This window comes from Psittacula echo (genome assembly GCF_963264785.1).
Source record: "Psittacula echo genome assembly, chromosome: 5".
In the NCBI taxonomy this organism is placed as follows: domain Eukaryota; kingdom Metazoa; phylum Chordata; class Aves; order Psittaciformes; family Psittacidae; genus Psittacula; species Psittacula echo.
This window is the reverse complement of record NC_137739.1, coordinates 73,222,980-73,239,327: the sequence shown is the minus strand read 5'-3', so window position 1 is coordinate 73,239,327 and position 16,348 is coordinate 73,222,980. Positions and strand designations below refer to the sequence as shown.

At 42.2% G+C, this 16,348-nt stretch overlaps 1 protein-coding gene across 3 annotated transcripts in view; it reads right to left on the bottom strand.

The window, feature by feature from the left end:
• Positions 1 to 16,348, bottom strand: part of ZFYVE1 (zinc finger FYVE-type containing 1) — a 28,939-nt gene that overhangs the window by 3,405 nt on the left and 9,186 nt on the right. For all 3 annotated transcript variants that reach the window (XM_080619764.1, XM_080619765.1, XM_080619763.1), the window contains 9 exons: positions 8,992 to 9,496; positions 6,871 to 7,085; positions 4,128 to 4,234; positions 3,070 to 3,178; positions 2,394 to 2,491; positions 2,173 to 2,290; positions 1,640 to 1,810; positions 795 to 975; positions 172 to 285 (listed from right to left, as the gene is read on the bottom strand). In XM_080619764.1, the coding sequence (XP_080475890.1) occupies positions 172 to 285; positions 795 to 975; positions 1,640 to 1,810; positions 2,173 to 2,290; positions 2,394 to 2,491; positions 3,070 to 3,178; positions 4,128 to 4,234; positions 6,871 to 7,085; positions 8,992 to 9,496 (1,618 nt within the window). The remainder of the gene's footprint in view (positions 1 to 171; positions 286 to 794; positions 976 to 1,639; positions 1,811 to 2,172; positions 2,291 to 2,393; positions 2,492 to 3,069; positions 3,179 to 4,127; positions 4,235 to 6,870; positions 7,086 to 8,991; positions 9,497 to 16,348) is intronic.

Here is a 16,348-nt window from a genome sequence, read left to right as displayed (position 1 = left end):
AGCAAGAGAAGTCAGGGGGCTGTAGAACTCTCAACCAGCAGTGGTATGTGCAGCAGACGTGCCAGCCTGTCACACAAACACTTGAAGTTTAATCAGAAGGTTTGCTCTGTGAAAACAAAAATGCCTCTAGACAAAAAGAAAAACAATCCACCAGAAGAGAATAGAGCTCACCTAAAGGAAAGTCCATGGCTGTCACCACTGCTCCAAGAGTGTTCTGCACAGCTTCCCCCACCTTCCTGGCAATAAGGGTCCCACCTTCCTCATCTGAAGGCAGCTCAGCTACATCTGCATGACACAAGTGTAGAGGGCTCAACACCTAAGGCCAGCGCAATTTCTGCCAAGTTTCAGTTAATTTACGTTATCAAAAAACAGCAGCAAACCCAACAGGTAGCTTGGAGCCTCTCCTCAGCCTTTATCTCCCACACCCTAAATCCTGGATTGCAGTTTTCACTTTCTTTTCAGCAATAATGGACAAAATACATAGCCTTCTGAAATAGCAGCATCCCTGCTCTGCTGCTAGCTCCACACCATCAGCAGGTACTGGAAAAACAAAGATCCAGTTAGACAGTAATTTTATCAGGGGGTCAGATACCTGGCAGCTCATTGCAAGGGCCATCTTCCTGCCGAAACACATTGAGCTCTTGAGCTTCCCTATTAAAATCTCTATGCCAAAGCCCATTTTGAACAACACTGCCTACACGCAATGGGAATGGTTAGGATCCAGAAGCCAGGGACAAAGACTTCAGATTAACAATTGCCCAAGGATAATTCTGTCACAATCAAGTCAAAATTACCTAACTGGATGCCCCTGTTTTCATAGCAGTTGTCACACACACGCACTGGTGCTGGTCCCCAGCCTCGCTCAGGCACTGGACGGGTCTTGGAAGAACAGCCATCACAGAAGCCCTCTCCACAGGCCCGGCAGTGATGTTTAGTGTCATTATCTTTAAAAGGAGCGTTGCACTTATTACAACTCTAATCAGAACAAAATAGAGAGAGAAACCTGTTAGTCTGATCTTTCTCATTAGAAAAACAGACAGCAGAATCCCAAAATGGCAAGACTCGGACTGAAATTGTGAAAAAATACAGTTACACCCAAGACTTGGGAGCTAACAGCCCAAAAACTTTACCCCAGGGAAATGATGCAGATGGGTACAGTGGTTAGGCCAAGAGATTGCTATAACCCCTTCCTTCAAAATCACAAAATAATTACAACCACATCATGAAGAGCTGAATGGCATTTGATCTTTGGGGGGTAAGAATTCAGAAGGCAGTTTTTGTTGAAAAAGTACGTGTTTCCCGCAAAACACAGGGAATCCTTTCCTAGTTGCTGGGGCCAGCTTTCTGCGTCTGGTATGAAACCAAAGTTTAATCTCCGCACTTATAAAACCAGTACTATCGACTGCAGTAGCCAGATTCAAGATGTTGATTCTTTGCTTTGAAGAGTAAATTCATGCAAGCCAAGATTTTCTGCAATACTGCTGGGAGAGGAGCTCACAGAAAGTAGGGAGAAACAGTCTTGGGCTTGCTGCAATAAAACAAACAGCATTTGGACTCTGCAAAATACCAAATTACTGAAAGGGTGAGGAAAAGGGGTTTTAGCTATGCACAGCTTTTCTCTACAGCAGCTGCTATTTACCAGAATCTGAGAGTTGGGTCTCCAGTAAGCTGGAGCAATCTGATCTGTCAACCAGGAAGTCACAGCTTTTGTGGGTCCGAGGCTAAGTTCAGATACTGATTGCGCCATGAAATTCATGCCATCCAACAAACGCTGGGCTGCATTGTTGTTGTCTTTCAGAAATCCATCGGTCTGTAATGAAATGGGTATTAATTTGAGAATAAAACCAGGGAAACCTTGTTCTTTTAGATGCAGATGGCTGTGCAACCCACTGCTCCTGTTAAACTGGAAGACAAGCAGGAGAAAAAAAATTCATCAGCCCTACTTTGAAACACAGGGGTAGGTTTTAATGGTGTAAGATTCACACAACACACAAAGTGTCCATAAATTGACAAATTAGCTATTTCAAGACAGCCAAAAGATGACAAGATTGCAGAGGAGGAATCAGCTAGAATGAAAGCCAATCCATTTTCTCCATCAATGTCCTGAAGAATCAACATAAACATGTTCATAACTGCACACATACACAAAGACTATTCAGTAACCAGACTTACCCCTGGCCAGACATGCTCAATTTCTGTTCTCACTACAGTGTTCACAGGATCTTGATTGCCAAACCAGTACTGTCGGCTGCGATACACCACCCCACAGTTGGGGCACTCAATCACGTACCTGCAGAAGCGAAAGAGGGGTTACCTCAGTGAGATACTGGAAGTCCAGTGCACCAGGCAGCATAGAGACAACAGAGCAGAGAGCTCTTAGCTGCAGAACTCACCCTGACCAAGCATACTTGGCAAGGCCCAGCCAAGGGGAGTCAGTGGAAGCAGAAGTTTTTGGCACCACGCTGACTTCCATCCCTCGTTCATAACAGGCCTATAACATAACAGATCGATTAAAACTTCACTCTTGGGACTCCCAGGCTCCAGGTCTTACAGATGTTTGGCCATATAAAGCATATAAGCAGCATACAGTGGTCTCCACAGCAAAGGAGAGCACTCATCAGAATTGATTTAAAAGCAAAACTAAACCAAACCCACTACCAATAATGACATCAAGAAAATACTCCTACAATAAAAACCATGATAGTAGCTGAAACTTTTCCTGTCTCCCACACACATCCTTCAGAAAAACTGGCTAAATACCAAGCAATGGGCATAAGCAAATAAGTATAATCACATCAAGTACATAGAAGGTCAACATCCCCTAGGTTGAGAGCAGCTGGATTCACTATTTAGCTAGCAAATGACACAGCACACAGAGGTGATGACCTCTCCAAGCAAAAATACAAGTTCAGTGGAGATCAGTTTTTCTTGTAAAGGCCATAAGCATCTCTCCCATTTGAAAAAATGCAAGAAAACAGGCACATGCCTGTGATACTCCTCATTTACTTTTTTTATTTATCATTCTTTCCTTCTCCATTCTCCAGACCTTATCCTTGCATCACTACTCACCTTGCAAGTATAGACTCTGTTATCATACTGGTGAGAATATCTGCACCGACTTTTGGATTCATGAGGGACTCCTTCCTTTGCATGGTTCATGCTCTTCTTGCAGCCACACCTGAATATGCAAAAGCAAACCATGAGTTGATGCTGTTAGATACTGGACAGATGTCATCAAGAGGTCATGTTACTATCTTGCATTTGTATAGATGTCTTAACCCCAAGGCATTTTCACAACTGTTCGTACAGCAATGACATCAGTGGTCATTGAAAGACAGGCTCTTTGGAGGGAGGTGAAGCAACCGTTTCCCAGTAAAAGCAGCACTACGCAACTCTTCAGTGAAGGAAATGACCACTGTAGCCAATTTGAGTTTCACAGATAATTTTAGGAAGGATTAACCAAGTTTGGAAATTGACCAGGACAGAGTTAACACTGCAGCCTTTACAAGGAGCTGCTAGAAATTCTCTAATGAGCATAGAAAAGAAAGAAAATAGCACTGTATCACATTTGAGAGAAAATGTTTCTAGAAGCATAGCCATAACACCATGCTGCTATAGTACCTCATAGACTCAGAGCACCGACTGCCATCTACTGCCCAATCTTTGGGCTCTTCCCAGAGAGTTACAAGCCAAGCTCCAATCAAACCTGAAGCTCCACTCAGATCTAACCACTGAACACAGCCCAGGTCCATGACATGTGCTTTAGGATTATTATAGTGTTTAGGCAATAAAAATGGCAGGAAAAATAATGATAGAAAATTTCAGGGTATTTTTTTAGACACACTTTCTTCCTGTCCTGGGGGCACTGGGGAAAAGATACGGGCAGAACAGGTTTGTAGCCATACAAAAGAAAAGAGTAGGCAAAGACCATGCATCCAGCTGGGATACAGCAATAACAGTTGTCCAATTCACATAAGTGGAATTTCAAGCTAATTCTGCCTGGAAGTACTTGCTGATGATAAGTGATGTCAGGTGTTAAGACGTCATGGAAACTTTACATTCTGTGGCTGCAGGCCAGGATAGCACTATCTTTTAGAAGGATGAGGGTGCATTTCTCATCTACTTACCCACAGCTGAGGCACACAGAGGAGCATGTGAAATATTCATCTGGAAAGAAAGAGCTGTGAGCCATCTGGTCATCAGGGATCTCCCCACTGAATCGGTCACTTAGAGCCTGTCAAACAGAAAAGAGTGAAGTGGTAACTGACTGAGAGCAATGCAGACATTTTCTGAAAGCTTTTCCAAGCAAAAGCTCCTCCACCGGAGGGAGAAGCAGGGACAGCATGCAGCTAACAAATGTGTTACTAACCTGGAACCAAGGCAAGGATTAGAAACTATGCAAGACAACAATCTTGCACTTGTATGAAAGTGACTTGAATGCTTGTACAATACTTACTTTTCTCCTTCTGCCCCCTACTTTGAATTTTATAGCAGAAACAGATAACAGAAAATTGCATCCACCTCTGTGCATACAACCCATGCCCAAAATAGCAGGTGCTAAAAAGGCTTTGCATTCTGGAAACCTCTAGAATGAAACCCACAGAGCCATTTCTCACAGTACAAGAGGATATATGCTTTGCCCCTCAGTGCTTCCCTGAGCTTTCTTCTGGCCTCTTCAACACTTGCTCTTCTCTAGCTGCCTTTCTTTCTCTTCCTCCTTTTCCCCTCCCAGGGAGTGTGAGTGGGATGGCATCTCTGCTGTCTAACAAGGGTTGACTGCACATACACACAGACGTGCATTATGTCTCTTACCACAGCTTCCCTCAGATAAGATCTCTAAGTAGACATCTGATCTCACAGAATTTCAAGGAAATGAGCTTTAAGGTCTCTTTCAAGCTTGACTGATGCTTGTTAATGGGTTCAAAAGTTAGAGAAGGTGAACACAGATCAATAGCAAACCTTGTGTCTTCAGTAAGGGAAGCAAAAAAGTTAATGTGTAATCAGTAGTGATGTGAATGCAGCAGCCACTTTACTGGACATAGTTTAAGTATACTAACAACTATATCTGAAATTGGATTACCTGACTGGCAGGCTTGAGAGCTAGGCCCCTGCAAACCTCATGAAGTTCAACAAGGCCAAGTGCAAGGTCCCGCCCTTGTGCTGGGACAATCTCAAGCACAAACACAGGCTGGGCAGAGAATGGCTTGAGAGCACCCCTGAAGAGGAGGACTTGGGGGTGCCGTTTGATGAGAAGCATAACATAACCCAGCAATGTGCACTCACAGCCCAGAAAGCCAATCTTATGCTGGGCTGCATCAAAAGAAGTGTGCCCAGCAGGTCAAGGGAGGTGATCCTGCCCCTCTCTTCTCTCGTGAGACCCCCCCTGAAGTCCTGCATTCAGCTCTGGGATCTCCAGCACAAGAGGGACGTGAACCTGTTGGAGCAAGTCCAGAGGAGGCCACAGAGATGCCCAGAGGGCTGGAGCATCTCTGCTCTGGAGACAGGCTGAGAAAGCTGGAACCTGTTCAGCCTGAAGAAGAAAAGGCTCCACAGAGACCTTAGAGCCCCTTCTGGTGCCTAAAGGGGCTGACAAGAAATCTGGAGAAGGACTTTTTACAAGGTCGAGTAGCAAAAGGACAAGGGGAAAGGGCTTTAAGCTGACAGATGGAAGAGTCAGATTAGACATTAGGAAGAAATTCTTCCCTGTGAAGGTGCTGAAGTGCTGGCATAGGGTGCCCAGAGAAGCTGCAGCTGCCCCATCCCTGGCAGTGTTTAAGGTTAGGTTGGAAGGGGCTTTGAGCAACCTGGCCTAGTGGAAGGTGTCCCTGCCTGTGGCAGGGGTTTGGACTAAATGATCTTTAAGGTCCCTCTCAACCCAAACCATTCTATGATTCTGCAATTATTGCAATAAAGTCCTAGAACTTATAACTGGAATTAACCACATCATCTGTTTAACTCTTGCTGCCTATCTGCTTCCTAATGCAAGAACTGTGTACATCCACCTGATACTTCCCTCTGTGCTTCAGCTACCCCAAATACAGAGCAGCTGGAATTATCTGTTCCAACAGCTGTGACTAACATCAGAGAACACTGCTAACACCACCTCCTTCTGCAGATATGCCCCAGCTCTGCCCACCTCTCCCTGATGTGAGCTGTGCTCTTTGGGCCTATGAAAACACAATGCGAATCAAGTAGTGGTAGCAGTGTGTGAAAACTTGTAGGACAGACTGCAAATTTGAAGACCCGAAAATCCTTCTGACATCCTAGCAAGGTGAGTGTTCTAAGAAAATCACCAGCTGCTCTCTGCAATTCCTTCTCATCGGCCTTCAGATCTGATGCTGCACCTCTGAAATGATGCATCTTTGGCTTGATCCCATCTTGTTTCCTAGCTACCAACACATCTCCTTCCTCCTTTTTGTCTCCTGGTCTTTGGTTTACACCACCCTCAGGGCTAGGTTTGACCAACCATTAACTCCCTCTAAGTCTCTGGCATTCCCTTCCCCTGTGCTGAGGTCATCCTTAGGAATTTCACCAGTAACTCCTTCTGGGCCTCTTCTTTGTAAATCACTGTCATTAAGTGCTTGTCACTCAATCATCAGTTATTTTTTCCCTCTCCAGTCAGTTTCTTCCTGTTTCAGCTTTTTGATTTTGCTCTTCAGAGTCTCTGCTAAGGTGTTTGTTTTAAAGTAAAATAACTACCCAGCCTACATGGCTGTTACACAAAAATCATCATCTTCATGGAAGGCAGCTTTATCTCAAGACATTTGCAAGTCTGCATCTCTGGTTCACATGTCCTACTTCTATGAGCTACAACTGACAGTCAGCAACAGTGATACAAATGAAGATTTTGACAAACTCTTCTCCACTTACTTTTAGAGCTTTGTAGATAACCCCAGGCTGTCTAGGTGATCGAGTGGTATTGTTCTCCAGCTGCTGCTCCACAGCTCGCCTAAGTCCAGAGAAGTCTGTTGGAGGATTGTATGTCCTTGTTCCCTTGTAGTGGATTGAGCTGAAAGCCTCAGGAAAACAGCTTAGCTTCCGAAACCGATCCTGAATGAGCTTCTCAGGAACCTCAGACGGATGATCTACGAGTAAAAGTATCAGCAAGTATATAAACAACTGATTGTTTAAAATAATATTTAAATTGCACAGTGCTTTCATATGCAACACAATGCTAATTTTCCTAATTAAACCTTCTAGTACATCTGGAATGCAGTTGTTACATTTTACATGAAGGAAAAGAAACAGTTTCCAAAAGCAGTTTCTGTTTCACAGCCTTAGATTATAAGACAAAGTTCCACAAAGTAAAACCAAAAATTTCCAAGTTTGGATACAAAGATACCCAGAATAAGAAGCAATTTATAACATAATATAAGGAAACTCCATTTCAGCACACTTCTTAGCTCTTCTCACCAGACCACAATCTGGTATAACTAGTCCTGATAAGTGGAGGACATGAACCTTACATGGGCTGCTTATTCTCCATGCTAACCCTGTACAAGGAAGACTGAGCCTCTATCAACCCTTTCTTTGTACATAGTGAAGCACATCAGGTCACTTCACTTCAGTGACCTGATGTGACCAGTGAAGAACTGGTCATATCCAGTCAGATTCCATAGAGCTGACCATGTTCTTCTGCTTGCTTCCAAGTACCTGCTGTACATTTCAGAATAAGGTAGGCCGCTTCTTCCGTGCCCTAAAACTATAAAGCACACATCCAATTGTTCATAAAGATGGATAGTTCCAACTTGCTGTAAACCCACATGTTAAGCCTACTGTGATCAGAAGTGATCATAAAACTGTATTTTTTTACCAGTCTGACTTTGCACACAGGTACAACTATCATTACAATCTGATCTGCTGAAACAGCAAATTTCAACTACTATATGAAACTCCACATTGCTCGTCAGCAAATTGATATGTAAGAAAAGGAACCACCTTGGCAGGTCAGTTAAAAGTAATTAAGAAGTCACTCTAACAATAACCAGAAAGAACAAGTTCTTCTACTAACTCAAGACTTCACTGGTAAGAGAAGCCAAAATGAGAGTGTGGGCCAGCAAGGAGCTGCTATGGTATTTATTACACAGCAGAAGACTCACAGATGTTCACTGACAGCAGGACTGAGCCTCAGCCACTGCAGGCCAATTTATTAGGGCTTTTGCTCATCAAAGCATCAGAAATGGACAGAATGAAAAAGGTTTCATCATGCCTTTTGAAAAATGGAAAAATGGGGCCAGGAAAAGAAATTCAGGTCCCTGTACAGACAAAACTGAATTGTGTTGTGAGTTGCTTAGGTCAGTGCATTTCAGAACTCAGACGTACAAATAAAATACATAATTTAAGTATGCAAAATCCAATGTGCAGGAGCCAGGTTAAAAGTACTGGTGAAGAACACTGAAAGCAAGAGGAATAATATTGTGCCAGGCCTGCAACTTTGGCCATATCAGATACTCACACAGAGAAAAGTGGTGTCCAGCCACCAGCTCTGTGCCACAACCTCAGTCCCAACTTCACATAAGCCTCAGAACAAGGCTGGTCAACAGAATTTAAGAGAGTAGAGTGAAAGCACTGTAAGTACCATCAATTTCATTATTCTTGCTCATCCTAGTTTCTATATAGAGTTTTATTTTAGTTTTCTTGCAACAGGATACTCCATATTCCAGCCAAAATCCCAGAGCATCTCAGTTTTCACCTTCATCTGCCATACCACCCATACTCATAATCCTGTTGGATAACTCCTCCCATGGCTGGCAGAACTCCCATCATGACTAGTCAGTGCCAATGTCCATCTGGCTAAGAGCATTATTCTAGCTGATCTGGGGTACTCAGACCACCATCAGGGAATGCTCTGCTATTTCCATAGCCTGGCTCCCAACTGGAACAAGTGAAAGCAAAACCTATACCACATCTTTTACACAGTACCAAAGAACACTGAGTGCAACCTGACAGTTTGTAGATAGTATTTAACACACTGTAATTCTGCCTACTCACCAGAGCCCAGCAGCTTGGTGTACACAGTCTCATGAAAGATGATGACACCTGGACCCAAAGTTGACAGAGGAACATCGAGGCCACAGCGGGCTGTGGTAGCTTTTAGCTCCTTGGTGAAATGTTTTAAATAAGCCTCCGAGGCATCACCAAGGAATTTGAAGAGATCATTGTGGAGCCTGTCAGCACGAGTACGGTAGATGATGAGGTCAGAGATGGCCAGGACCTTCAGCAGGAGCCGTGTTCTCTGGCTCAGGTTCACAGTGGCCCCCAGGAGGCCCTCTGTATCAATTACCACCACTTTGCAGACAGGGTCATAGGCTGCCCAGACTCCAACTGTGCAAGACTCTTGGGCTGGAGACGTCTTGAAGACTTCCCGGCCATAGAAGAAAGTGTGGTTAAGGGTGTGAGACTTGCCATCCCCCGTGTTCCCAAAGATGGACACTACCTTTAGATGCTGGTCAGGACTGCAGTCCAGTTTCTTAATAAAGTCTTCTTCATTTCTTACCTTCCAAAAATAAAATAAATAAAAGAAAAAAAAGAAAAAAGAAAAATATTATAACTATGCAATTGGAGCAGACAAAACTGAAAACAGCTTCTTTCAGGATTCATAAGATGAATGATAGTGATTAATTCCTATTCAGAATTCATCATAAGTTTTTGAAGCACCAAGATGTTCAAAGCAAAATTCTAGAAAGCAGTTTCATAATGCACACATCAATGAGTCTTAAGCTATTCCATCATGTAGCTGTTTTGGAAGGGATGCCTCACCCTTCTAACAAAACCTTTTGTACCTCACCTCATTCCCTGAGGCAATTCTTTCAGAGAAGGGAGCACAATCCTACTTCCAAGTCTGCCAGAACAGCTACTTGGAGCATAGCAGACACACTCAGTAGAATTGCTCTCCTGGCAAGCAAAAGGAGGAGTGCTTTTGTCACCTTAGATTGCCTCATCCACAGAGACTGAGCCTCTCCCTTGATTTAGGGAGAAGAAGCTCCCCCATACAGCTGTGCTGCATCTACCCAGAGCCAGTGGCTCCCAGACAAAATCTGTCCTGCTCCCACTGCTCCCCAGCTGATAGATCCTTTAGCTGGAACGAGGGGCAGAGAATTAAAAAGCAAAGTTGTGCACTGGAGCCAAGTGGTTGGAGGTGGACAAACTGGCTTTTACAGAAGTGCCACAACTACCCCAGTGACCCCTTTCATAACTTATGATACTGTGCTTTCATTAAAAATAAAATAAAATGAAAATACAAAACACACACACGCAAACCCAAAAGAAAGTAGACAGCTTTCAGAAGGTAACTTCTCTTTGGCTTCACAGAGACTGAGTGACAAGTATCATGCTATTTAGGTTAGAGAATAGGGCATTTTCTGTTCAGATACTAGAGCAACAGGGAACGAAGAAACAAACAATGAAACAGGTTAGGGCTCTGCACAAGAGCCTGCCCTTGGCTTTCAAAGGTTTCATGCTCCTGGCTGTGGTTGTTTCTCACTTCCTTCTAACATGTTAAGTGACACAGAAGAAAAGGTCAGAAGCACTTTTTAAGAAAGATTACATTCACTCCTCCATCATGATTCCCTCCTCAAGGAGTCCCCATCAGCAAAGTAGCAGGGCTTTCACCCCCTCTCAACTTCTGGAAGTACAGTTGGAAGGTCTCATGATACATGATCCACAGAAGACATGAGGTAATAAAAGGTTTCTTTGAACATGTTTATTCTTAGATCAGCAAATTAGTTTAAGGCTCAGCCAGCCCTGTTTGCTCTGGCCAAATCTATCAGCAGCAGATAGACTTTGAAGGAAAATAAAAACAGCCAGTGTGCCAAAAAATAATAATAAAAAAACCAAAAAAAACCAAAACAGAACAAAACAAAAAAAAACAAAACAACACAAATCAGTTTGCCAGATTGTGGTTGGGAACACCATTCAGAAAGAAAAACTGAGGATGTGGAGCTGCAGTAGCTTCTCACAGACTCAAAACATTTAAGGCAGCCTCACAGTGTGGAAGAAAACAGGAAACAAATCTAAATGCTATCAACAGGCTCTCTTCTGTTGTCTGTGGGACACCATCAAGATACACTCAAGTTACAGGTGCACAAGAAAGGGTCATCTTTTTTGGTAGCCGTGATTATAAGCTTATCATCAGAAGGTAGTTTAGATGATAGACAAAACTTCTTTTGGTGTCCCTGGAGATGCATCTGTGGATTAAAATCTGTGGATTAATTGATTCATGGGACAGCTCCTAAAAGCATTCACAATTTGATAATATAATAATGTTATGTGTATGTAAGCAAAAAGGGATATGATAACTTCTTCTCCAGATTGTTTTAACTCCCACCTTTCAAACTTCTTACCATAAGGGTGGCAGACACTCTTTGCTGGAGTCAGTGGTTATGCACTCCCTGTACAGCACAAAGAAGTATCAGTCTTCAAACAGCTGCTTAAGTATTGGCAGATCAACTAAAGTCTTTTAGACAGCACTTGTTATTTTTCTGGTATTAGTTTCAGAGAGTTTGTGGAAGCAGTTGAATCAGTAATGTCAGACACAAAGGACAACAGCGACAAGAGTAGCTTTGCAATGCCTTCCACCAATAAGAAACAACTCATACAAACTGCTGCAGCTGAAATTGTCCCAAGCTGAGCTAATGCAAATGTCCACACCACCAGCCTTTTTTGCACTCAATGTACATTAACAACTGCCGGTGCCATGGCAACTTACTTTGGGAAAAAGACCTGGATTGCTGAGCCAGACAGAAGAAAAGTTGGTTTCAGATCAATAATCCAGATCACTTCAGCAGAGATGTTACACTGAATATCAAATCAGACACCCAAAGCACTGGCTACTGTCACCTTCTAAGGCTGTACACTCCTTCAGACTTCCTTGCGGGACAGAACTCAGGTACAATTCAGACAAGCAAGTTGCCCAGGAGCACAAGAATGTTCTGAAGTCCAGCTAATCCAATGGTGTGCCTTACAGGACTCAGTGACAAATAAGAAAGAACTTAGACATGAAACAAGTAACATTTTCTAGCATGCTTTACCAGCTCTCAGGAGTCAGATGTCAAAGGACTTCCCAAGCAGTTGGTGCACATAGATGTTCATGTCAGGTAGAGAACACCAGTAGACCTATCCGCTAGGAGGCTAAGCCCTTTGTGAATCTAGACATAGTTTTGGATCCTGCAACATCCTATTGCAATAAATTCCATATGGGGGGGAGGGAAGAAACAAGAACAAAAATCTCCAAACCAATACAACTGGAAAAAAAAACCCTTTTGTTAAATACGCTCGTAAGCCATTAGATGTTCCTTGCTCTTGTGCACTTTTCTTTAACCACTGCTTAGCACAGGAACAATACTCTCAAAGAACCACTCACTCACAACCATCCCTATATCAAGAATTAAATTTATTTCCCTTGAGCAAGTTCCTTTAAGACATTTAAAGTCAGCATGTGTGTAGCATCAAAGTACTAATTCCTATTGGGCTCAAGTCCCACTTCTCTGTTTTGATTCTCTTCTCATCATGCAAAAAAGAAATTTGCAAGGTACCACGTTCTGCTGCATGTGTGAAGGATTTATGCTTCCATAGCTGTTTCTACTCCCATGCTGCCCAAGAACTTCACATCTCTGACATGAACAGTAGAGGGTAAATATGAAACTTTCCTTAAACTGCACAGCAATGTCAATTAAGAATGAAAACTTTGTATGTCTAACCTAAGACAAGAGGGAAATCTCTCCAGACCCTTCTCTATTTTAACATTTCTAGTATCAGAGACTTATTTACACTTCTGTTACAGCTCTTAGAAGAGGATTTTCTTCTAGAAAGAATAGCTTTTACTCCATCATAGGTTAGAATCCTGGTTAGCCTTGTTTTATAGTTTTAACTACAATTCCGTTAGCAACTGTCATCCAGTCTCACCAATGCAGTCACTCCATCCAAGCTGAGCTGAGTTGAAGATGAAGGTCTTCAGCAAGAAAACCAAGGAAATTTACAGCTAAAGTTCTCTCTAAGGAGGACACAAAAACTCATACCATGCTGCCATTTACATCTAAAGCTTCCCTGTCACCCATACTTGGAAATCTATTATACCTAACATAATAAGTTTCCTAGATCCAAGCCATAATAAATGTAGGATTGTTTAGGAAAAGACAAGAAACAAGAACTGCTAAAATGACATTCCTGCCTATGAATTTCTTGGAAACAGTGTTATTAAAACAATAACATGTTAAAAGCTTGGAAACCAAACCCATAACATAGAACTAAGTTTCCAATGACCTGTACTCATATGTTGTTAAATCTGCCTGCAGGCAAAACAAACACACTAAGAGAATCAGACCTTTTTACCACAGCTTTATCCTTTTAAACCTCTTTATAAATCCTTTAGGCTTGCTGATATTCATGAGAGCAATGCACAAAGCCAGAGCTGTGCCACGATGACACAATAGCTCAAAACAAAAATCAAGCGTGCTTAGCATAGTAGTCAGAATGCCTCCATTGCTAGTCTTACACTGTCATTTTGACTTACATTGGTACTTTTGTTGTTGCATTTTGAAGTCTTACCCTTTGTTTGCCTTGATTTTAACAGAGTATTTTAGTAACTAAAATACATTTTCTGCAATCAAGAAAGATATCATCATATAAATAATTAAATTTGAGTCATTAGGCTTGTCTGACAACCAGCATACAATAATATCTTTTGATACACAACCACTTAATCAATGGAGGATATAAATTTAACACATTTCTCAATGAATGGAAAAACAAGCCATACAATTTGTAACATTGCATCCAAATATATACCAGCATAAAACTGTGAACAACTGAAATAAATCAGCCTTCAAGTACAAGTGGTCAAAACAATTAAGGGGAGGTGTGTGGGGAGGAAATTTCCTTAAAGCATTACTTAACATTGGCAATACAAGAAATTCTGCTCACCATTCAGAAAACAAGAATTCAAACTAACACCTGAAATAAGAGGGAGAAATGGCAAAGAAAGCTAAAACAAGATCTGCAACCTTGTAAGTAACCATGAACTTCTAAAACATGTAACTGAGATAATTTTAGGTAATTTATCTCAAAGACAGAGATATCTCAAAGAATCATATCAAACATTAAACCTGGAAACATATCTGTGAGACCTGCCCACCTCAACATACACCAGTTCTTTATGATACATCTTCCAAATTTTGGCAGTCGTGTTTTAATTCTTAAAAAAATTAGTTCCTATCCTAAGTTCTAAAAAAACTGAGTTCCTAAGTTCCTATCTCTAGATCACTCCAGAGTTAGATTCACACTGAAGTCTTACTGGTGCATGCCTAAAGCCCCAGGTCCTACCATTAGGTCATTAATCAGAATTTCAACGTACTACACTGAAAACAAACAAGAAAGAAACCTATAAAGCAGATTTCTTCCTTTAACTACACCCTGTAAGACAAACCTGAGAATAACCTGCACCACAGTACAGTGGTGCCACCAAAATGCACATCTCTGCAGAGCTCTTCACAATCACTCCCAGAAAAGCAGTGCATGAGCACAAGTGTAGCTGGCTTAAGCCAGCAACTCAAGTTAAACAGGCTACTAAAAAAGCAGTTGCAAACTTCCTGCTTTTGCCCCAACTGAAATTTTTGTTGATACTTGCAAATGTTTTTTGCTTCCAAGTGAGGAAAAGGATGGGGTATCTCCCTGGGAAGAAGAGAAACTCTGCTATGAAACCTATGACACCAATAGAGCTGTGAGAGAGGCCCTGAACTACCATAATTCAAACTCTGTTTTCCACTAAGATTCAGGCTGAAAGGGACCTCAGGAGGTCATTGCTCCCTCAAAGCTTTTAAGAGGCCTCCAAACAAGGGAGAAGATTTTGATTATAAGCAGGTGCTCAAAAAGAATGAAGGCTGAATTATAAGTCCAAGCAGCTCTAGTTTCCTACCTTAGTTTTCCTCCTATAACCTTTTGTTCTACATGACTTTTCATGAAAAATGTCATTTATGCCTTTACTTGAGTCTTTCAAACATAACTTAAAATCCATAAACCAATTACATAGACATATTTGATAGAGAAATCATAGAATCATAGAATAGTTACAGTTGGAAAGAACTTTAGGATCATCTAGTTCCAACCCCCCTGCCATGGGCAGGGACACCTCACACTAAACCATGACACCCAAGGCCTCATCTAACCTGGCCTTGAACACTGCCAGGGATGGAGCACTCAGCCTCCCTGGGCAACCCATTCCAGTGCCTCATCACCCTAACAGTAAAGAATTTCTTCCTGATATCCAACCTAAACTTCCCCTGTTTTAAGTTTTAACTCGTTACCCCTTGTCCTTGTGTGCAGTTCTGGTGTCCTCAACATAAAAAGGACATGGAACTGTTGGAACAAGTCCAGAGGAGGGCTATGAGGACGATCAGGGGATACGAAGACAAGCTGAGAAAGTTGGGGCTGTTCAGCCTGGAGAAGAGAAGGCTGTGTGGAGATCTCATAACAGCCTTCCAGTATCTGAAGGGGGCCTACAGGGATGCTGGGGATGGACTATTCATCAGGGACTGTAAATCCCTTTAAGCCATAAATTTCTTAAGTTTGATGAAAACAAACAGCAGAGTAAAAAAAGAAAGACTTTAATAACCTTTCTGAAGAAAAAAGTTGTCATCCACTCCACACTCCCACCAAGGCACAGAAGTAAGCTGAGAAATCATACCCATACCTGCTACCCAGTAAGCATGCTGGCTGGTGCATGATAGCACACATACTGCTTCTTACCTAAAAGACGGGTGTGGATAACTGCTGGATAATGGGAGGTAGACCTCTCAGAAATGAGACTTCATTAATTCTACTGCTCAAAGAGTTACTTCTGACTATGTAAACATTCTATGGGAAAGTTTTCCCAAAAGGGCTCTGTCAATGGATTAACTTATAAAATTGTGTATGTCATACCAATAGTCACAATCTGGTATTCGGGAGTAAGTTACTAATCACTGACCCAGCAAAAACTTTCATACATTTATCATTATTGTCCTCAGTAATCTCCTAGATTTCAGCCAAGCTGACAGTGGACATCAGCATTTTCAGGATCAGAGTCCTAAAGAGCCTAAAGCCCAGACTGAGTGACCTGACACTGGACGTGAGGAGGGCAAAATAAAGGAAGGGACAAACACACCCCGAGGATTTAAAGTGAGGTTCCAACAATCCTCCTCAGCTCCAGCTAGTTTTGACCTTATTCCCCATGCTAGGTGCAGATCTGGCTCAACCAAAAGAAAGTATTTGTATCAGGGGTGTTTTCTAACCTGAACTTTTTTTTACCTTTTTATTTGCCTTCACTGCAGTACCACCTATGGGTTCTGTTGTGATTTGTTCTATTATGTTCTGT